This window comes from Nyctibius grandis, chromosome 5, assembly GCF_013368605.1.
Source record: "Nyctibius grandis isolate bNycGra1 chromosome 5, bNycGra1.pri, whole genome shotgun sequence".
NCBI lineage: Eukaryota > Metazoa > Chordata > Aves > Nyctibiiformes > Nyctibiidae > Nyctibius > Nyctibius grandis.
The window spans coordinates 56,175,752-56,198,773 of record NC_090662.1 but is presented as its reverse complement, the minus strand read 5'-3'; the positions used below and the strand labels follow the sequence as shown (position 1 = coordinate 56,198,773).

The following is a 23,022-nucleotide window of genomic DNA, read 5'->3' as shown; positions in this document are numbered from 1 at the left end:
TGGACATTTTGTAAATAAGATTGACCAAGCTCTGGAGGGATGCTCATGAAAACTTCATCAGTCAGAAGAATTGCCATTGCAAGATGAGGGCTATGAGAAAAGAGCACTAGGATGTTTCAGTCTTCAGTTCCTCACAGTATTGTTTGTGGTACAGTTTTCTTTCACTGTGTGAATGCATTTAAACCGATTGCAGCATTATTTAGAATATTCCATCTTACATTCCAATCTATTTTTCTTTTCTTGTTACCATGTCCTTTTATTCATATTTAATAGCTTTTCTGATTCTTCTCCCCAACAGAGTTTTTATATCTTTTAGAAAGCTTTCTGCTCACCAGCTATATTTCTGAGCCCTATACGAGATGATTAGGACTGAAGGAAAAATGTGCCTGTTTTTTTCAAAGAACGTTTAGTCCTCCGAGCATACACAGTGACCTCCAGTTTAAAAAACCCCACAAACCTCTCTGTATTACATACCAACCAGTAACAAAGAATTTTGTGTTTTCTTTTCTCGTAAGACCATTCTGAAATAAAAGACAATTTTTTTTTCCTCTTTCTTACTCTTTGTGCATGTAACTCAACTACATCTTTTTCTATTTGCTGTCCTTTGCTATCTCGTTGTAGTGCTACACTATCATGTGTTGTAATAAATCTCTCTTTTTATGTTGTTCCACACTGTATAAAAAAACAGTCTATATGGGTGGGAAGACACACCTTCTATACCTTTGGTGAATATCCGACAACTAGGGTAGAGTCAGTCTTACTCATTAGTTAATTAACCAGGTATTTTGTAACCAGCTCTAGTTTAACAATGTAAAAGAGACACCTATCAGAGTACATTGCAGTCCGTAGTATTCTTGTAGAAAATGAAAGTTTGATGACATTTAGTGAATAGAGAAAATTGGACTCAGATGTCCCTCATTCTGGAATAGCCGCTATCATTTTTTCTAAAATGGAGATGACACCATGAGTTCCAGAATTTTGATGCTAGCCTTGAAAACCTTTTACTTTTTTTTTTCAGCAGGAATTAGTCAATAAAACTAAGACAGTTTCATGAATGGTTTCAGAATGACTGAATAGGTCTTACTATAAACCAAGATGAAATATTTACATCTGGTTTTTCATATGTTATTGAATAACTTCTATACAGTAGCTAGTTTGATAGTTTGTAATTAGATAAGAATTAAAAAAAATACTGGCAAGTTTGAAAAAAATTAAAAATATTGCTTGCTCTCAGGAGCATTTCTACACTTTGGTAGAAATAAATAATTGCACATATTCAGGATGTGACAAATAATATAAATTGAAATTGTCGAGAGGTTTATTTGAAAATCTATAGAAACAGCATATGTTATACCTAATTTTGGTCTTGGTCATACAAGTTTGTATTTCTAGTTGTAATGTCACTCTAATAATGAAGTTGTATATATTGAAAGGATTTTTTTTTTGTTCCATTTCTAATTTTTACATAGTGAGAGACATTATCTTCTTAGAGTTATGCAGAGGATTCAGTGATAGTTTGGACTTATTCAGATGAAGATAGGGGCAGATGGCCACGTCTGGGGAAGATACAAAGCTGTACTCTAAAACTATGTCAGAACTGTCAGAGACTCAGATGAATAAACTCTCATAAGTTTAACAAAAACAGGACATAAAATAAAAAGCATTAGAAAGGTTGGCCTGCGTAAGAGTAAAGTTTTATCTACCCTGTAGCGTATTTGACAATGAGCAAATACGAATGCCTTTGGGAAATGCATAATTGCAAAAAAAATGCATAGTGACACCTCTTCAGAATGTCATTACAGCCTTCAACTCTTTGCAGCCCAAGGTCCTCCGAAGCCCAAGGTCCTCCGGGATGTTTTTGGTATATTACATAACCTTAGCAGATTTATGTTCTGTGAACTTATCCATTCTCCATTGAACTCATGTATAATTTTTGTACCCACAAGATATTATTGGAATGAGTTCCACACTTAACTAAATATCTAATCCCCATGAGGTGGTTGCACATTTTGTTTCCAATCATTTAAAAATTAAGAAGGCTGAGAAGTGGGTCCATTGTTTATGTTCTAGAGCTTTCATTTGTGTGACTTACACCCAGTAGATTGTTATACCAACTGATGCCAATTTTCTGCATTTCAGCAGCACTGTTCATAGAACTAAGATTCCTTTTTCCTGAGACATAGAATCATTTTCTTTTGGATCGTGGCTTTTTCTTCTAGTTAGGGATATTTTTCTTATATCAAGAGAAGCTCTTTGTTAAATTATTAGAAAGAAAAGTCTTATTCCCACTTTTATTGATGTTTTCTAGAGCTCATTAGTGGCTATTTACTGTTTGTACATTTACAAGAACGAAAGTATTGAAGACTTACTCTGTAGCAGCATTATTTATGTAAGTTATTTCTTAATATTTAAGTCATACTGAAGTACCCTGTTAAGAAAGAACTTGGGGTCTGTCTTGTACAGCTCACAAGGAATAATATTACTCATCTCCTAAGGATTTTATTTTTAAGAAAATAAATAAGAATTGCTGTCTCCAGATGTATCTCATAGGAATGGCAGGATTGTCTATAATCCTCCTTCCCCAGAATCCATATTGGCAACAGTAGAGGCAACACACATCTTGTGTCATCAAAAAAATCAAACATAGGCTTCTACATAGTCTTACCAAGGGCTTTGTGTCACACTTCTGATGATCAATAATTTTTAATGCTATCTCCAGTTTCTTTTTTAATGTATCGGATAGCTTGTAGCTTTGATAATAAGATCCATGCTTCTAGTATCAGTCAGGCTTTAAGTGGCTGTAGAGAATTATGTCCTTGCACAATTGTTTGCAAGGTGCTTACTTGTCAACAAAGAAGAATCTCCATGCAAAACTTCAAGCTATATGTGAAAACCCAAACACATAAAAAAATAGTTTCATCATAGTGTTTTTAGTACCACTTTAATTGAAATCTAGTTTAGTTTAAATTCAACTTCGTCGAATTCTCTGGGGCCCAATGTGCTTGTTTTTTTAAAGTTAAATTTAAGTTTTTTTTCAAATATAATGCTTCCCTAGCAGCTTTTCATTTATCAAAATATCAAGGTATGAGATATATATATATATATATATTCATCCTTGAGAGCTGTCTCGTTACTGTTACGCTTAGCTTGCGTGAGCTATAATCAGGAGAAAGGTAGATGTAGGTTTATTCACTTTTAATGTTCACTGGATTCCCTAGAATACTATAAACCAATACTCTAATTCAATATTTCAATAGAAATAATTCAATAATAAATGATTAAAAGTTAATTTGCTTTTTTGTTATTATTTTTGACGTTTCCCATAGCAGGACACAGGGTTGTTGTTGGGGATTTTTGTTTCTGATAAATGGGTTTAAATTATGAAAAATCTACATTTACCTACATTTACCTACAGGCCACTAAGAGGCAGTTTAATATTGTTATTACTAAGGCAAAAGTAAAACCCAGGTAACCTTCAAATGAATCCTGTATATCATACTTGCTTGATCTTAAAATATTGTCTTAGAATGTTTAGTGACACCTTAAAAATGGTGGAAGAACAAATCATGTGTATTTTCTACAGAAAAAAAATCAACAAAAATACAGTGCTCACATTGAAGCCCATCTTCCCATTTAATTTCATCCAGAAGGAATACAGTTCATGCACTCAGAGATTGCTTCAGGATGTGAACCAAAACACAATAAATGGAACACTAATGTAGATGTACCTGTAAGTCTTCAGTACAATTCAGCTTCTATTAACCACGAAAGAATCAGAAGAATGGAAACAATGAGAAAAGAGAAATTCTGAATATTTCAGCTATAGAAAATTCTCTAATTGTCCCTTTTACCATGTCTAATATCAGAAAGCCTGACTATGAGATACAGGTTTTGTAAAACCAAGCTTATTGTTTTGCTTTTCTGAGATAAATTCCAGGAAAGCCAATTGTTGAAACCATAAATATTTAATTATTTTAATTGCTTGCTGTTTATTCAAGCAATTAGGATAACCCTACCTGCTTGCTAGCTCACTCGCATCCCTCTGAAAAAGTGAGATGATACTCATAATTGCCGTCTTCTCTCTCCTGCTGTAGAAGGTATCCTATGCCATTTTTCATAGGCATGAGAAAGGCGACACTGAAAAAGAAAGAAATTAGATAACAAAATAAAACAGAAAAACACTGCTAAAAATACAGGTTTGGGGAACAGGGAAGACTCTTTTTCCCTGTATTACCAGGCATTTTTCAAAAAGGTAAAAACATACATTATTTCTCTTGAGCAACATAGACTACATGGACTGCACTACCCCAAGCTTTTTTGTAGCTTGGGAGGTAGTTTTATGTCATGACTACAAAATGATAAATATTCCTCACAATTTTTTTTTCATATTGTAAAATGATGTATGGTCTGTCCTTTTCTTTCCTTTTCTGAGTGATGTACTCCTCTTCAGATCTTACTGTACTCTAATAATTCCTATAAGCAAAAAACCCCACGGTTATGTCATTCCAAGTCAGTGGAGCTGGCAGCCCATATCTGCCTACATGGTGTGTCTACGTGTTGTCAGGAGAAGTTCTTCTTGGACAGTATATCACTTACTCAGAAGTACTCAGAGAATTTAGGCAGGCAGCTGCATTTTGGTGGTTTAACAAGTAGGTGGTCCTCATCTGATCTGCTGTATCTTCATACTTTTACTCTACAGCAAATGTTTAATTACTCTTCTTCACAGTGAACTAGAGCTGGAGTACTATTCCTCACCATCCATGTATGAGTGCTAGGAGTATATTCATGGCCAGTTACTACAAGAGCATTGATGCCCAAGTGACAAGTTTCCCCTTATCATGTAGCTATACTTCAAAAAAGGATGGGGAAATGGAAATATCACTAATCTCAATTTAAGATAAGGTAAGCAGCACCAAAGTACTAACTGCCTTGCTTAATTTTAAAGAGAAATTTTGGAACAGACCTTTTTCTAGTTCCAATCAAGTGTCATAATCAGACTTATGATTATTTCAGGAAATAATCAGGCATGATTATTTCAGGATTCAGAAAATTCTGAACTCATATATTCTTTCTCTCAAGAACATTCTTCAACAGTATAACAGCAATTGAAACATCACCTATAGCAACAGTAGCCATGGGGAAATATTTTTTCTCCAGCAGTGAAAGCAAACCACTAACATAAATCATAGTACATAGAATAATATCAAAGCAAGAATATCTCATGGTGGTGCTTACATGGAATCTTGATGAAGTGTACGCTCTTAATGCATATTTTAGGTTTTTAGATTTTTAAATGACACTCCTTGAGTTAATAATGTCATGTGTTTCAGTCGAGACTGCTCTACCACTTATTATTCCATGGATGATATGGGGTTGCCTTAAATACTTATGTCAGCTACATAAATAATCAGCACGATTACTTTAGAAAGTATCATATAGTTGTTTCCTTACTTCGCCTTCTGGATTTAAATAATCACAGATTATTATGTCTTGAATAATTTTTTAACTTCTCATTATAATTAGATATTGTGTTGTGTTTTCTTTATGAGAGCTTTATTTCTTTTTATGGGAGCTATATACAGTCTTCTTAGGACTTTCAAACCAAGCTTGATTCTTGGATATGTACTTTCCTCCCATTCTGTTCTTTTGCATTGCAACCAGTAATACCACTCATGCTACTAAACACAATATTCATATACTGATACAGAGCTACAATAATTTTGACCAAAGAAACACCCACCCATCAGTCTGTGTATAATTAAGTTCTGCTTCAACACCACAGACAACAGTTCTTATATGATTAGCATCCTATTTGTAAGCAAATTAAGTTTAAAGAATGGATTACTAAATATTGTCATTAAAATAGTATTAGGAAAAAAATACAAAAAATAGTAAAATGACATTTACTATACTTCACAGCTATTAGTCATTTTAGTCCTAAATCTGATAACCCAAGGATAACAACACTAATGATACAGGAAAAAAAATTATGCTTCTAAGCAAATAATTTTTCATCTAATAGAAATGTATTTCTTAGCATTCATTATAGCCCTCATTTATTTCCTGGAAACTTGAGAGCTAAGCTTGAAATAAACCAAAGATATGGCAGTAGGCCCAGTGGTTCTCTTAAGTAAATGTCAATCACAGAATCACAGAATCACAGAATGTTAGGGATTGGAAGGGACCTCGAAAGATCATCTAGTCCAATCCCCCTGCCGGAGCAGGATTACCTAGACCATATCACACAGGAACGTGTCCAGGCGGGTTTTGAATGTCTCCAGAGAAGGAGACTCCACAATGCCTCTGGGCAGCCTGTTCCAGTGTTCGGTCACCCTCACCTTAAAGAAGTTTTTCCTCATATTTAAGTGGAACCTCCTGTGTTCCAGCTTGCACCTATTGCCCCTTGTCCTGTCAAGAGATGTCACTGAGAAGAGCTTGGCTCCATCCTCATGACACTTGCCCTTTACATATTTATAAACATTAATGAGGTCACCCCTCAGTCTCCTCTTCTCTAAGCTAAAGAGACCCAGCTCCCTCAGCCTCTCCTCATAAGGGAGATGTTCCACTCCCTTAATCATCTTCGTGGCTCTGCGCTGGACTCTCTCTAGCAGTTCCCTGTCCTTCTTGAACTGAGGGGCCCAGAACTGGACACAATATTCCAGATGCGGCCTCACCAGGGCAGAGTAGAGTATTTAAAAAGTAAAAATTTAAAAGTATTTTGTATTCTGATTTAGGAATACTATCACCTGTCAAAATTGTGTGAGAAAGAGAACAAGAAAAATGACATAGGTAAAAAAATGAGAGAGAAGATAAAGAGAAAGCAAATAAGTCAACAACTTGGTGGTTAGGATACTTATCTATGCTGTAAAATCCTTCTTTCAAATACCTGGGCTAAGCAGGGATTTAAACCTCCGTTTTCCACATCACCAATGAATACCTCAAACTCCTGGTCTTGCAGGTTCATACATTCTCTAGTTTCATCCATACATTCTTTTCTGGAGCTGAGAAACCTTTCACCAGGAAAGGATTATGGAAACCAACAGCTACATCTCATGAATCTTTTGTTAGATGAATTAACATTTTCCACCAAAAGGTGCAGAAAATTACGTGAAAAAGTCCTAAATTGTCCTTTTCTGTGAAATCAAATAAATGCAGTTACATAAAAGACAGGTAAAATAAATGGCTACTGTTTTTTAATGGATATAGCAAATTGTTCTGCATGCTACCACTCCTTCATTCATAACCTGAAAAATAAATTAGTCTTTTTATAAAGGAATTTTAATTACATGCTGTAGTTACATATTCTATATTATTCTTTGAAGTCACTGTATAGACCCAAATATGAAAATATATTTTGCAAAATAAAATATTTGTTAAGATGTCTATGGTTATGACTATCTTCAGAAGATGTCTTAGAATATTTGATACTGATAATATATGCAATTCAGTAAGAAAATGTGTTTAAAATGCTGATTACCAGTTAAAATTCTCTAGGGGCCTGATCCAAAGCTTATTGGTATTTGTGGAAATATTCATACTGAGTTTAGCAGATTTCAGATAGAATCAGACTCCAACACATTAAAAATTACTAGTGTGGAAGAGCTTTTTCTTTCTAAAAACACTGGAGGCAAATACATTAGTTCAAAACCAGTGGGATATCATTCTGAACTAAGTCTATAATTCTAAAGTAGAACATATGCATGATAGGTCTGAACAGTGATTTAAAACAGATTTGAATTGGACTGGCACACTTAACTGACAAGACTTGGGATTATTCTGTGCTCTAAAAAAGCATTTAAATCTGCATGCTTCCTGTTTTTCTAAGGCTACAGATCAATTTGGGGCATTTTAGCACAGTACATCACTTATTTCTGTTTCAGATTCTAAAAATTGCTTTGAAGTATATGCCAGAAGCAAAATTATTTCTGCCCGTAGATGAAATAACTCATTCTCTGTGGCTTCCTCAGATGTGGAGTCAATCTCTGCTCAGGAAAAATATAATTTTTAAAAACAGAATAATATGAAACTCCTAATTTTAAGTTTAGCACTTAGTATTCAGGAAACATTATGGACTAAATTGTGGCACGTAGTCACAAGCTCTTCTGACGGAGGCGCATCAAAGATGATCTGTCTCAGCTGGGCACAATCTGCTCTGGGAAATAGGAGAAAGAGGAGAGTCTGTTGTCCATTACATGTTAAGCCAATGAAGGAGTTTACTTGAATCCTGGATAGGTGGTCTTTAGAAAAGCATGGGGGTGTTAGAAAAATGTGTTCTATTTCCAGTATTTTTGACCCTTTCTTAAGAGCGTAAGTTCATGTAAAGTAATTTGAGCCTATTACCTCCTTGCCCGGTATTCTCGGATATGTAATGTCTAACATGCCAAAAGAAAAGAGGATTGGTTTATCTCTTCAGTCCCTAGTATGAAAATTGTTCAGGGAGAGTTGCTGTCTGCTGTTCTCAAACAGCTGTCTTGCTAGCTGGTGTAAGGTCTTATGGCAGGCTTTCACACATGCACAGAAGATCAGGAGCAGTACACAGTCTGGCCATGTGTAGATTCAGATCAGTATATAAATAGAAAATGTAAAATTGTGTTGTATTTGAAAGAGACATTTAGTTCAGACCATCACAGCTATAGTCACATTACTACTATGTGATTTTCAGAACATTTTCTTACTGATTTTCTACATAACTCTGAATTCTGAAATGTTATGAGATCATTGGAATGAAGCATTATGTCATCATCTTTATTACTGAGGCATTGAGGGTCAATTATATCTTCCTATGTTAGTACAAATTATAAGGAGTTTTCATATAAAGTGAAGGCAGGGCGTATTATCACTGAGGATGGGATCTCTGGATCATGCTGGAAACAGTTCTTGAGCTGTCCAGGATGCCAAAAGGGTTTCATTAGTGGCTAAAGTGGATCTTTGAAGCTGTTCCTTTTGCCACCCTTCTATTCACAGCCTTCTCAGATTTAGTACAAATCCCACTATCCCTTCCTGGCTTGAGGCTGGGAGGAAACATTTTCTTTTAATGAACTGCTGTTGGAGCTTTTGTCTGCATAAAACATTAGTGAATTTGGTTGATGTAAAAAATCTAAAATACAGTTGAGAATAAATATATTAAACATTGTGGAAATTAATCTGACATTCTTTTCTGACTATCCAGATTTCTGGAATGAGGAAACTGGATGTACTGCTAAATGCTTTAGAATACCAGGTATGAGAAAGAGTAATAGGATAGAAGATGCTTATCCAAAATTTGAAAGGTGTTTGCATTGTTTAATGATATGTAGCGTAATGTTTGGGAAGTGAAAGTATATAGAATATTCTCTTATGGGATTATTTTTTGGTGACTGAACTTCTGTCTGGACCCAGATGTGCACAGTAAATGTGAAGGCTCTTTTGAAAAGTGTGGTTAACAATAGGAATATACCTTTCCAATGAGGTATTTACTAGAGCTGTTTGAATCTCAAAGCCTGAGCAAGCAAAACAGATGCAAAAGCTGTCCCAATTACGGTTTAAGTGTGATTCTGCGTATTTTTTTTTTATAATTAGATAGCATATTGGACTTATAGAATTGTGATAAAGAAAGATTTGGTGAAAACTGTGCTGCCCTGATATTTTGCAAAGAGTTACTGAAAATAAGTTAAGTGTGAAGCATTTCCCAGATGGTAAAAATTTACTCCAAGGAATTTAAATTGATACTCAGAATGTTGCTGTGTTCATAAAGCTCCTTTTGCATCTTTAAAAATAAAATTGCAATGTACTCTAATCACTGCCAATTGTACTGTAATTTATTACAGGGAAGATTAAATGAACACAAAAATTGCAGGTGGAAATTTGATCTCTCCCTGCATTAAAAACTTGCAGTATAATATCCTCATCTTTCAAGTTTTGACCTATTTTTGCTGTATTATTATGAAACTGAGGTTTCTTCAGGGAAATATCAGTAAAACATCATGGCCTTGTGAAAAAACTGTCAGTGCTAATTTAGTTACAGAGACATTTCCTTCAGTGTAAGCAAGATTTCTTATAATCTCTTGACATATTAGTTTCTAAAAAATATTTTTAATCAAAGGATTCATAATAGTGTTTGAAATATTTGAGTCAGTTTAGGATAACAATCTAATATAAACCTTTCTTCAAATTCCTTAACATTGCAATAGTCTTATCACTTTAAATTGTTTTGCATGTCTAAAGTACTGGCTTTTTTTTTTCCAAATTTTGCATAACATTTTATTATCTAACATTTTATATGTGCTTTAACTGAGACAATGCAAGTAATGCTTAGTCGATTAAAGAACAGAAACATACATATTTAATTTGGTATTATCAGCATAATAATCTGAACTAATTCATATAATAAATGGCACATTCTTTGTCAAATGTGACTTACATGGAAAAAACAAAATTAAGTATCTCCGTAATTAAAATATCTATAAATTCAATGCAGAGAAAGGTTTTTCTAGGTTAAGCAAGTACTTGTACATGCTTCTGCATAGACATGCCCTGTTTTCCCAAGATTTCCAACACAGAACTTCCATGTTTTATGAAACACAAACAAGAGCAAAAGGACTTCAGCTGTCACTGTTCCTAATTCTCTCCTTGCTCATGCATCATTCAGAAGCTGATCACAGTTTCACCCATATAGGTCACAATAGATTGTCTATCTAAAATGCTATGCAAGGGAAGTATATGGTTTAACTTCCATGGCAGAAAAACATGTGATGCTGCTCCTAAGTCTGCTGAATAGTTTCCATTGTGTTCTCCAGAGGTAGCTGCCTGTTAGTGGTAGTTAAAGTGTGTTTTATGATATTTGGATCAAAGCAGTTGTATGAATGACTGTGCTTCTAATTATTAGTTTCTGTGCATTTTGCAAGGAGAATCATTTCATACGTTTCTGTGTACAGATAGTACAGCATTGTGAAAGTAAGACTTTCAGTTTGTGATATTGAGAAATGAAGGTGCTGTTCAAACAAGATTGTTCTGGTTTTGTTTTTTTTTTAAAGCTGACAGTAAAATACTAGAGGAAAACCTGAAAATGGAGAGATGAATCCAATTTGTTTTATAAAGCAGCAGCCATTTTTAAAAATTTTAAAATTAAAAAAAATACAGAAGTATTAATTTCCATTTCTCTTAAAAGCTGAAATATGGATCCAGACTTCTTGAGCATTTATATCAAATGAAGAGAGCAGAAAGGCATATATCCAACAGTAGAGGAGTATGAGTGACTCTAAGCTAACCTGTCACACACCGGTAAACTAATAATTGTTTTCTCTTTAAAGACACATAAGCTCATGTCTACATTAAGTATAAAATATTAAATGGAACCACTATAGTAGGTGACATATTTATTGTGAGATTTCTTATTAGTGGAAATCATACATAAAAAATGAAGTATGTATTTTTAGCATGTAGCTGAGAAACTGGGTTAAATGCTCGTTCTTAGAAATTTACATTTAAACTAAGCTATGGAAAGAAGAGCTGTTAGAAGCTTCAGTATCTACTTTAATGTTTGCCTCATTGCTATGATTTAGATTTTTCTTCCGTGTTTGATGTTTTGAAAATGACTTATTCTAAGACATAGTTACTGGGAATTAATCACTGTTTTCCTAACATCTTTATCACTGACCTTCTGGTCTTTAGATGGAGCCCCTCCTTTTCTAAAACATATGGAATGACCATGCATCTTCTAGTTTTCTAATTCAATTAAATATGCTAAATATTGAGCTCTTGGCTATGAACCCACGTCGACTCTTCAATTGTTTGTATTGTCCTAGCTTAACATACGCTGACTACATTTCCTTCTCTGTCAAATGACATTCATTTGTTCAAATGAAATTCAGAGTATCTAAGAATACACTCCTTAAGATACAGCTATAGAATGATTGCTGAAATCAGAGTTAGCTTTATTGTAAATTACTACTTTTAAACTATTATGGGGAAAGTAATATTAATACTACAATTAATATTCTTTATTCCATTACTAATGCATATTTAAATAATGCAAGTATAGATTGCTGGAACTTTTTTTCATGAGACATCACCAGAACCACATCAACAAAATGAAAGGTGGTACCAGGACTGTGCTGTGACTACCTTGATTTGGTAGTGTTTAGATTGCAGTGATTTTACAAAGCCTATGCTTTGCTGTTCAGGACATCAGCTGAGTAATTCAGCTCAAGAAGAGCTTATCCATGACATCTTAGTGACATAAAACTTCCTATGAAATCAATAAGAGAACGGCTTCTGTAAATCTTGCATATACAGCACAGAAATTAATCCAAAATATTTTAATGCTTTGTTTATTGTGAAGGTGTTGCTAAATATCCATGAGTATTTTTGTCTGAACAGTGAGTTTAAAATTTGTCTTCCTTAATGATTTGATGCATTTTGGAAATTATATAAATTGTTGATATTAGTTCTTTTCCAATTTTGTTGGTATAAAAACGCATCAAAGACAGTTTCTCTGATCTTATGTAAAAACTTACTACTTCATAAAATGGATACTGATTCTGATAAGTGGATTCCCATTCAGTGAGATTACTTTTTCCATGGTTTGTTTCATTGTGGTGGAGCTGGGTTGCCTAGGCAACTAGCAGAATACCAGGACTGGGGCATAGCTGATGCTTTCTTCTTCGCTTCTAGTTTGAACGAAGTCAGTGCTGTGCAGAGCTCCCAGTCTCAAGTGCCCATGTAAGAAAAGCATTGCCCATCACACTTAACAAAGCATAAAGTGAATAAACTCCCCTGGACTAGACAAAACCTGTGCTGTTTCATTTTGAGGGGTCTCCTAGGAAATATGGATCTGGAGCAGTTGCATTAGATAAGGTCAGAGGACCAAGGGTGCACATCTGAGGATGTGAAGCTTCATTAGCTCTGTTCTCATAGGGGAAGTTACCAGGGAGAAAACTGAAGTGCTGAGAAGTGATGTGGCTTGGTGGAAGACACACACAACAGAATATGCGTAACGTAGAGACGTGCAGACAATCACAAACTCTTGTTAGAGTTTTGCCCAAAAGATGTGCAGCTCTGTGAAGCAGTGTTCCTGGGCAGGATGTTTTTCAGGAGTCCTCTGGGTGGTTTTCACATTTCAGCTATTGCTAGATAAAGAGGCATTTAACTGCTCCTCCTCTTGGATTAAACAGAAAGTGGATGGTAGGCCCAATACTTCAACAAGATTAATCAGTTTAATTTATTTTGCTACAAATTGAAAATATAAAATTGTTTGAAGTAAAATCTCCTACCTGTGTTTAATCTACAGCAAAATTTCATTGGTAGAGTATGTTGAAGTGTGTGAAAGATCAGAAATAACCATGTTAGGTTCTTAACTTGTTCTTAAACGTATTAATTGGATTAAGTACTCTTCAGATCACATGCTGTAATAAGAAAAACAGAGAAATGATGTATTAAAAAGATTTCAGGTTTTTTGAGTTTATACAATGAGAAAAGTTGAAATTCTTACACTAACATTGCCATTCCTGGCTTTAAGTACTTGATATCTCACATTCATTTTTGAAGTAATTTTTGTCATGCAATTTTATTTTTTTATTTGTTTATGAATATTTTCCACAGGGCTCTAATAGCAGATCTTATTTACTTCATTTTCAGAAAAAATTGAGGCAATAAGAGGTATTTTAAGAAGAATATGCTTATAAACAGTGAAAGGAAAAATGAAAACTTTTATTCCTTTTTTTATTCCTTGTAGTGGTGAAGAAAGCAAAATGTGAATTTGGCATAAATTAATCTGCACATGCGGATAAGGAACTCTGATGCTTTTAGCTCACTTGTTTGAGTGCACAGTTCTGATACCTGGAGGGAGAGGTGATGGATTTGAGAGTCCTATTTTCCCTTTCCTCATCTTCCATCAGCTATGAAGCACAATGGTCGGTAGTATAACAGGGAGCGTTTTGCAGTCCCCAAAACATTAAAACACCGTGGCAGAGACTCTCTGTGAGTTTTTCTCAGATAGCCAGGCTGGGTGGGTGTATGAAAAAGCCATGCCTTTGTTCAACATGCCTCTGCTACCAAAGAACTCTGTACAAAGGCAATTTATTATTTGAAAACAGCCCTGTTGCTCAAATACCTGATGATTTTGCTTTTTGCTTGTATAAACTGTCTTGTCTATATGGAGCAGAGTGGTGTGTCTTCTAAAACACTTAAAGCTAAACTGAAAATCCAGACCTGTGGCTGTTTTAGTATCAGGAGAAGACAGTCTTCAGAGAGACACCAATCCATATAACAGTTCCATATATGGGTGGCTTTGCTTACACACAAGTTGAAATTAACTGGTCAGCTTGAATGAATGAAGTTATCCATATACATAATTAGGTATAAACCTGGTCTTTTTCTAGAAAAAATGTCAAAATACATTGCTTTTTCTGGAAAAAAAAAAAAAATGTTTTTCCACATTTTAAGTTTTTTGAAACACCACTAATTAACATAAGAAAAGTCCAGCCAAGTTAAGAGGTAATTGCCAAGATACAAAATTGATAGCAAAATTAGTGCTCTTAGTTTTTTATCATATTATTAGCCTCTTCTTATACACAGACTGAACAAATCTGTTTTATGCTCCTGATTGCTAATGAGAAATATTAATAGACTTACTGCAGGGGAAAACACTGACTAATCACTTGCAGACCACACTGAAAAAAAGATCTATACTGAAATGTAAATACTAAACGAAATTGGATTTATGGCTTTATTTAGTGTTCAATATTTGAAAGCTTAATAAACTGTACATAAACTATGTACAGGTATGCATTCTATGTCTGAACAGTTTCATGATACGGTTTGCTTTTTAAAGACTTGTGTGTCTTCACAATGTGACATAAGTAAATGTAATAAATAAATAGAAAGCTTTGCATCCTGTTAAAACTCTACATATTAGTAGTGTGAACAGAGTATAAAAATGTAGCTTAATATAATACTAGGCTTCCAAAATAAAAAGTTAAAACACTACATATCTCCTTCTGAAAAATGCCAGAGAATTCTGGCAGTTATAATTATGTATTGCTAGGAAAAAATGAGTTGCTTCTAAAAATATTTTGACAATTTATTTTATTTACTAGCTATTAATTAAAGCCACAAATTTTAATTGTAATACAAATTATTAGCACTAAAACATAAAAAAAAACTAAAGCAAACGGTCGTGTTAAGAAATACAGTCCTTAAATTTGTTCAATGATACTTAAAAATGATATATACTTTAAAAAGTATCATATATTCATTGACTTCAGTAGGCTTTGCACAAGGCTTCACATGCCAAAGTTGATGGCATTTTACCACCATTTTATATTTTCTCAGAAGCAGAAGTATCACAGAATCTCTGTTTTGTAGTCATTCATGCTATCTGTGAGACATGTGACACTGGAAATAATGAATATTATATTGATTAGTGGCAGATGTTAGCACCATATGGATTAGTCAGGAACTATTGTAACTGCTATTGTACTATTGTCAGTTACTATTGTAGCATTCATGAATGTTAGGTATATCAGAGAATCCTTTGGGTATTTTCACCCAAAGAATTCTGTGGGGATGAAAGAGCCAAGGATATCTGAAGTGTTCTTGATCTCTCCTACCAATTTACTGCAGTGTAAGCTCTGTTTTTTGTACTGTATGTCTTAAATTGTTTTGAGAAGCTGTTTTGGGACCTGTAGTTCATGGCATGTCTGCAAGTGGTCTCTGAACTCTTCAGTACTGATGTTCTGCAGCACCAGTGCCTGTTCTTATGAAGGACTAGATGCAGTGACCCCGTCCTGCATTCCTTTGTGCAGCCTTTAATGATGGTATTCCTCCATCAATGTCACATTCTCCTCTTGGAACTGAAGTTAATGGATGGTAGTTAATACAAATGACATGTTTTGATACAGCACAAGCATCTTCTCTGTGAAGTTTTAGCCACTATTGGAATAAGAAAAAATGAGTCCAGGAAACCCAGAAGACAAAGACCTGGAAATAAAAAGCAGTCACTCTGAGTTAATATAAATGTCCCTTGTCCCTCAATCCAGAAACAAACAGATGGTGCTCAGTAAAGAAAGGGCTTGTAAGATAATTTGACAATCTTTAACTGTAATGACAGTTGTAGTAGTATGACAATATCTAGTTCTTAAACATGTATTTGCATTGATTATTTCTTGTTCCATCTTACAAAGGTCAGTATTGTCCTTATTTTACAATATTTCTGTATTGTACAATGAACATGTACATTAACCAACATGTAGATTAAACCAACAATTCAGGAACTAGAAGCATTTCATCTGTAGACCTGTGTGAGATAAGAAGTGTTAGAAAGCATAGGGATTGAGTAATTTTCTGGGAAGATGAAGTATGTAGGAGAGAGGAGGAGGCAGATGATATGGATTTGGAACATAATCTGGAGCGATGAGGGAAGACTGCACGGCACAGGGTTGATACCCTGTTTGGGAAGCTGGAGCTGTGCAGTGGGAGATTAAGAACACTGTTTTAAATGGAAGCTTCACGGATGCATTGATAGAGTCTTGACTCTCATATTTTCTAAGGTTAGCTCTCATAACAGAGGTGGGTATAAAATCTCAAGTGATGTGACTTTTCATATGGATTTAAATTCTTTGGGTCACTGAGGTGACCTTAAATCGTATTGGTCTCTAGGCAATAAGCTCAATGACCGCCTAGTTACCTAGACAAGTATATAAAGGATTTATAATGTTATAAGATAGTTTCTTCAAAATGTTTCTTCTAAATAAATATTGCTTTGTTTTTTAGAAAGCTGTCTTGTCAGTGGTCAGCTTTGTCCTAGCTTGTTAGTAAACCAGCCATAGCTTCTGAAATAAGGTCATAAGTGCTGAGATAATTTGGGGACTTTCAGGAGAACTTGGTTGCCAGCATTAAAGAAGATGAATACAGTTTTTATTACAAATAAAATATACATACATATACATATCCTTTGTATCTAAAAGGGGTTGTGTAAAACCTTATTTTCCCTTAGTGGAAGGGAAATTACCACTTCAGGTAGTTCAGATTTTCCACTGGATACCACAATTTATATTTGGAAGGGGCAATCTCTTATCAGAGTAGTCTCAATAAACAGCTGGTACACAGTAACATTTTATATCATTACAGCTGTCTTCAAAGTGATTTTATGACTCAGCCTTAGTTTGATACCAAGACTAGAAGCTTAAATTATGTTCAGTTTTTCTCCCTTCATACTTCAAAAAGTGTTTTCTTCAGAAATAAATGACCTATATCTTAATCTCTTGATTTACATAATTCTTGACAGTGTGTAAAATTCTAATAGATAATTGCTCTCTTCCAAGATCGATTCCTCTCCAGTGGAATACGTAGAAATCAAGTTTCTTTCTAAACATGTAAAATCTTTATTCAGGTGTTGATTTGGTAGGTTTTGAACGTTCTACTGTGAAAAAACCCAACTTAACTACATTTTTATTCCAATACAAAATGACTTCATATCAGTGAATGCAGTTGAATCATTATTATTCAGCTAGTCTGTGTCATGTGCAAAGATAACTTCCAAGAAAGCCCCTTTGCATTCCCAAATTCTCAAGCAAAAGCATTTACCTTGAAAACTACTCTTAAATTAGGATAGTGGATATTTGACATGATGAGAGATTTATGAGAGAAATATTTACAATGTACTTACTGATAGGTTTGCAGTATTCCCACTGAAATTGTGGGAAGGGAATTTTTTTGTAAGAAGATAGAAAGGTCCAAGCTGGAAACAGGATTATTAGAAACAACTGCTTGGAGACCACTGTAGGGAGTGGTGCCTTTTATGCCAGATATGTCATTGGAGTGGGATATAAGAGAAGATGAACTATATCTAAAAAAATGATTTTTGGTGTCTCTAAGGTCCCAGCTGTCAATTAAGTGCTCTTGATAGTCTTGCGAGTGCTACAGTGTAGGCTATACATGATATCCCTGTGTTAGTACTGTTTAGTCGCAGATAGGTATGCAAGGGATGATAGCTACATCTAGCACTCAGTTAAGGCTGATGCTTTCAAATCAGTCATAGTGTTTATATATGAAATTAAGAAAGAAGTCTGCCTAGATCACCAGTTTATTGTAAGAATATGTGGGAGTTTAATTTTATTAACAGGCTTTGCAGTTGTAGAGGAAGCAGAAAAATAACAATCTCAGGCATAACACTTCCAGGCTTTTCTTGTGCTCTGTCATAAACATTGGACCTGCATGTTGTCAGTGATCCCATTTTCTGAAGAATGCAGGAGATACGGTGTGCAATTTTGTAGCTCATCAAATAACCTTTTGTCAAAAGGCTGAAAGGCATTGTGAAAAGGCTAAAATTCATCCTTAGATTTTGTAATACTCTTTCAAGTGATACAACCCGATGACTCCTTTACCTGATTAAACTATTTTCCCTTTTTCGCCCCATCCCCATCTGTTTCTTTGGTGTAACCTCCATGAATGCTTTTGTAGTCTCATGAGGATGTAGGATGAAACTTTACATTTTTAGGTTGAAGTTCTCTCTGTAAAGTTAGCATAAGGAAAAGTAAATTCTATAAGCGTCCACATGATTATCTTCTAATTTACAACGTTTGTGATGCCAAAAATAAGTCTATGTAGTAATGGGGATGTGTGTTTGGGATTTTGTCCAGCACAGGCCACCTCCTCACAAGAAAGGCATGGGTTCATGAAACAGGTCAAAAATGCATTTGGTGTCCTGTTCCTTCACTTTGACACTTCTGGCTTCTTTTCAAACTGTTGCTTGGTTGAGCTTTGCCTCCTTTGCCCTCAGTTTTTCAGATATTATTGGAATTCTTGAAGATTTGTCTTCAAGGGCACAAAGTCGTGAATTTTGCTTGTGTTGGTCCAGAGATCAGCTATGATCTTGGTATCCACTTCCAGCCATGCTGAAAGCTTGGCTCCCAGCTTTTTACTACATGAGCTTTGTACTATTTCTTTGGGTTTGGGGTGTTGTTTCTATGTTTGTTTTCATATCGTTCTGGAGACTTACAATGACTGAAGGAGAAGAAAGCTCTTGGGACTAAGGATTTTGAGCTGAAGCCTAAGAATACAAAAATCTTTGTTCAGGAGTCAAAGCATAGGCCATACGTAAGATTGCACAGCACAAAAATAAGTGTATAAAGACTGAGAAGGTGTCTCTGATTACTTTGAAAAAAATTTGGCCCAGAGAAGTTGTGATTGCCTCTCCCTGGAAGTGTTCAAGGCCAGGTTGGATGGGGCTCTGAGCAACCTGGTCTGGTGGAAGGTGTCCCTGCCAATGCCAGGGGGGTTGGAACTAGGTGATCTTTAAGGTCCCTTCCAACCTAAACTATTCTATGATTCTATGATTGAAAGTTTTCTTGGCTTAACAATCAATTGTCTTTACAACCTGGTTTACAACTCAGTACTGCATGGCTGGACTTCCTACATGGAATAGCTGAAAGGATTGGTGAGTCAATATGGAAAATGTTAAGAAAATTCACTGTTGGCACACCTAAACATCTGAGGAAGATGAAGCTTTAATACAAAAAGGCATCTGTAATGTAATTATGATAGCAAATAAAAACTACTTATCATAGAATAATTAAATAGTATTTGAGGTTATTCTGTTATTTTTAATTGAGTCAATATATAGTTTTTCAAAGGTACCTCAGCTACCGTAAACTTGTCATTGATTTTTTCATAATTTTTCCCATGATTATCACAATTGTGATACTGACAACATTATTATGACTTACTCCAGGCATTGTCTATGACAAATCTATAGGTCTAATTAGAACAGCAAAATCAAATGTACTACTAAAAATAATGTCATTGTTATTTGTGTAAGAAAATTTTCATTGAAACATGATTGACCTTGGGCAAGGTAAACAGTAAAACTAGTAACTCCATGCAATTCATTTCAACTATAGAGAGACAGCAAACTGAGCAGTGTCCATTCAACAAATATTTGAAAACCTCAGCTTGCACCTGGACAGTAATTTAGATTTGCAGTTGCTGTGATAATATGGGAGAGGAACATGGAAGAAATGAAAGACAGAGACATCTAATTTCAATATCTTGATCAAATGAGCTTCCTGACAGGAGATACAGATGTAGCAAGAAGACTGAAAGCACTTGCCGAGCAATGCAGTTCTGCTAACATGCAGTAGTTCCCTGGGATTAGAATTCACATTCCCCCTTAGTTTCCGTTTCCATGTTTTCCCACTCTCCTTTTCTAATTCACTATTCTTGAAAATTTTTTATTTCTCAGGCATTTTAGCTCTTCTTTAAAGTGCTCTCTTTTTTCTTTCTTTTTATTTTCAAAATCTTCAAGCAGCTTTTTTGTATATTCCATTTAGAATGCAGTGTGAAATAGTAATTAAGTGAGATCACAGAGGCTTTGCCTTTTACAATACTCCAATAAACATTAAATTGTGAAAGAATGATCCCATGATTAAAACTGAAAACTGATTTTCATATTTAGTGCCCTTGGAGTTGGAGGTAATAGCTGATCTGTACAATGCGTAAGAACTGGATTCATCTTCTTTTTTAACTCCTTTGCTTCTGCTATTGGATGTGCATATTGTTCAGGGAGATTTTATTCTGTAGAGACTGAAAACAGGTATTCCAGAAAGGACAGTTTGAAGCAGGCCACTCTCACCAAAATTAATATATACCTGCTGAGAGTGAGTCCCTTTCCAAAATAGAAACAACATAAAGAGATATGCTAAAAGCTCAAAGGAGAAATGTGAACACTTCAGCTTTTGACTCTGCCATCCAATACTGTGGAAATATTTGAAATCATTGTCTAGGACATAATTCTATTATGAAAAATACTGGTTTGGAAGTTTGTTGTCATGTGAAATGAAAGAGCAATGTTTCTAAGTTCTAACTGACCTATATTTGGAAATAGCGAGGAAATATCTCTGTGGGAGCTTGTGACCAGCAACTAGTTGATAATTCACGCAGTTTTTCATAATCATATTTTTTTATTCACATAAGTATGCAAAGCAGTCAGAGAAAAGTATTGAAATGAACTTTTCTTACCTATACCTGCTCTTTTAAGACAAGGAGAAAGTTTCTGTAAATTTTGGTAAAATCCAGTTAACCAAGATGCTCCTGCAAATAGCCTGAAAGAGGATGGTTTGCAATTTTTGCTTCAAGCAGCTGCAAATTAATCATTTCTCTTCCCTTAGTTCAACTGGTCCTTTTAGCTCCTTGGGTGCTTTTTGTTCTGTGTTAGTAAGAGAGCTTAGTAAAGTGTCATTTGTGATGGAGCCTGAAAGTTGTCTTCCAAGTTCATTCACTGTTCTTCAGTGTCTAAACTATTGTAGTCTAATGCTTGTTTTTCCTATAACTAAATCTGAAATTGCACTAGTGCTTTTCTGCATCCTAGTAGCTTAATAAAGCTACACATTGACTCTCCTAGCAGTCATAGTCAATTCATAGCAGGTTAATTCCGTATGCCAAATGCACATATATTTCCAAAACGTCCTGAGCTGACATCTGGGGTCAGCCAACATTTCATGCTTTGTGATCACTCAGGTGATCTGGCTTCTTAACTTGATGGCTAGTTTGGTAGAAGTATCCAACAATCATTACTTAAAATGCTGACAAGTTTTCAGTTCCTATCTAAGGTAAGTGTATCTGAGTCATCTGAAGTGGGATATATGCACAGAATCGCTTCAAGCAATTTATTCTGCTGTAACTGATTCTTTGAGATGTATCATCTACATGAGTACCACCATCAGTACTCCTTGTCTGCTACCATTTGACCTGTGAGAAACAATTCAAGTGCCCAAAAAGAGATGTCTAGACCAATTTGGACTCTCCAGATACCCTTTCTGACCTCTAGCTACTTTCCGAGAAAGACCCAGGTTTCACAGAATCACAGAATCACAGAATCACAGAATGTTAGGGATTGGAAGGGACCTCGAAAGATCATCTAGTCCAATCCCCCTGCCGGAGCAGGATTGCCTAGACCATATCACACAGGAACGCGTCCAGGCGGGTTTTGAATGTCTCCAGAGAAGGAGACTCCACAACCTCTCTGGGCAGCCTGTTCCAGTGTTCGGTCACCCTCACTGTAAAGAAGTTTTTCCTCATATTTAAGTGGAACCTCCTGTGTTCCAGCTTGCACCCATTGCCCCTTGTCCTGTCAAGGGATGTCACTGAGAAGAGCCTGGCTCCATCCTCATGACACTTGCCCTTTACATATTTATAAACATTAATGAGGTCACCCCTCAGTCTCCTCTTCTCTAAGCTAAAGAGACCCAGCTCCCTCAGCCTCTCCTCATAAGGGAGATGTTCCACCCCCTTAATCATCTTCGTGGCTCTGCGCTGGACTCTCTCTAGCAGTTCCCTGTCCTTCTTGAACTGAGGGGCCCAGAACTGGACACAATATTCCAGATGCAGCCTCACCAGGGCAGAGTAGAGGGGGAGGAGAACCTCTCTTGACCTGCTGACCACACCCCTTCTAATACACCCCAGGATGCCATTGGCCTTCTTGGCCACAAGGGCACACTGCTGGCTCATGGTCATCCTGTTGTCCACTAGGACCCCCAGGTCCCTTTCCCCTATGCTGCTCTCCAACAGGTCTGCCCCCAACCTGTACTGGTACATGGGGTTGTTCTTGCCCAGATGCGGGTCTCTACACTTGCCCTTGTTATATTTCATTAAATTTCTCCCCGCCCAACTCTCCAGCCTGTCCAGGTCTCTCTGAATGGCTGCGCAGCCTTCCGGTGTGTCAGCCACTCCTCCCAGTTTTGTGTCATCAGCGAACTTGCTGACAGTGCACTCTATTCCCTCATCCAAGTCATTAATGAATATATTGAATAGAACTGGTCCCAGTACCGACCCTTGAGGGACTCCGCTAGACACAGGCCTCCAACTGGACTCTGTCCCATTGACCACCACTCTCTGGCTTCTTTCCTTCAGCCAGTTCACAATCCACCTCACTACCCGATCATCCAGACCACACTTCCTCAGTTTAGCTGCGAGGATGCTGTGGGAGACCGTGTCAAACGCTTTACTGAAATCAAGATAGACTACATCCACAGCTTTACCATCATCTAT

The 23,022-nt window shown here is 35.8% G+C and overlaps 1 protein-coding gene across 3 annotated transcripts in view; it reads left to right on the top strand.

Annotated features, from left to right (window-relative positions):
• Positions 1-23,022, top strand: part of ANKS1B (ankyrin repeat and sterile alpha motif domain containing 1B) — a 465,181-nt gene that overhangs the window by 193,006 nt on the left and 249,153 nt on the right. Inside the window, exon 13 of one of the 3 annotated variants that reach the window (XM_068400458.1) lies at positions 22,725-22,761. The exons of the other annotated variants lie outside the window; for them this stretch is intronic. Coding sequence (XP_068256559.1) covers positions 22,725-22,761 — 37 coding nt within the window. The remainder of the gene's footprint in view (positions 1-22,724; positions 22,762-23,022) is intronic. 3 annotated transcript variants of the gene reach the window in all.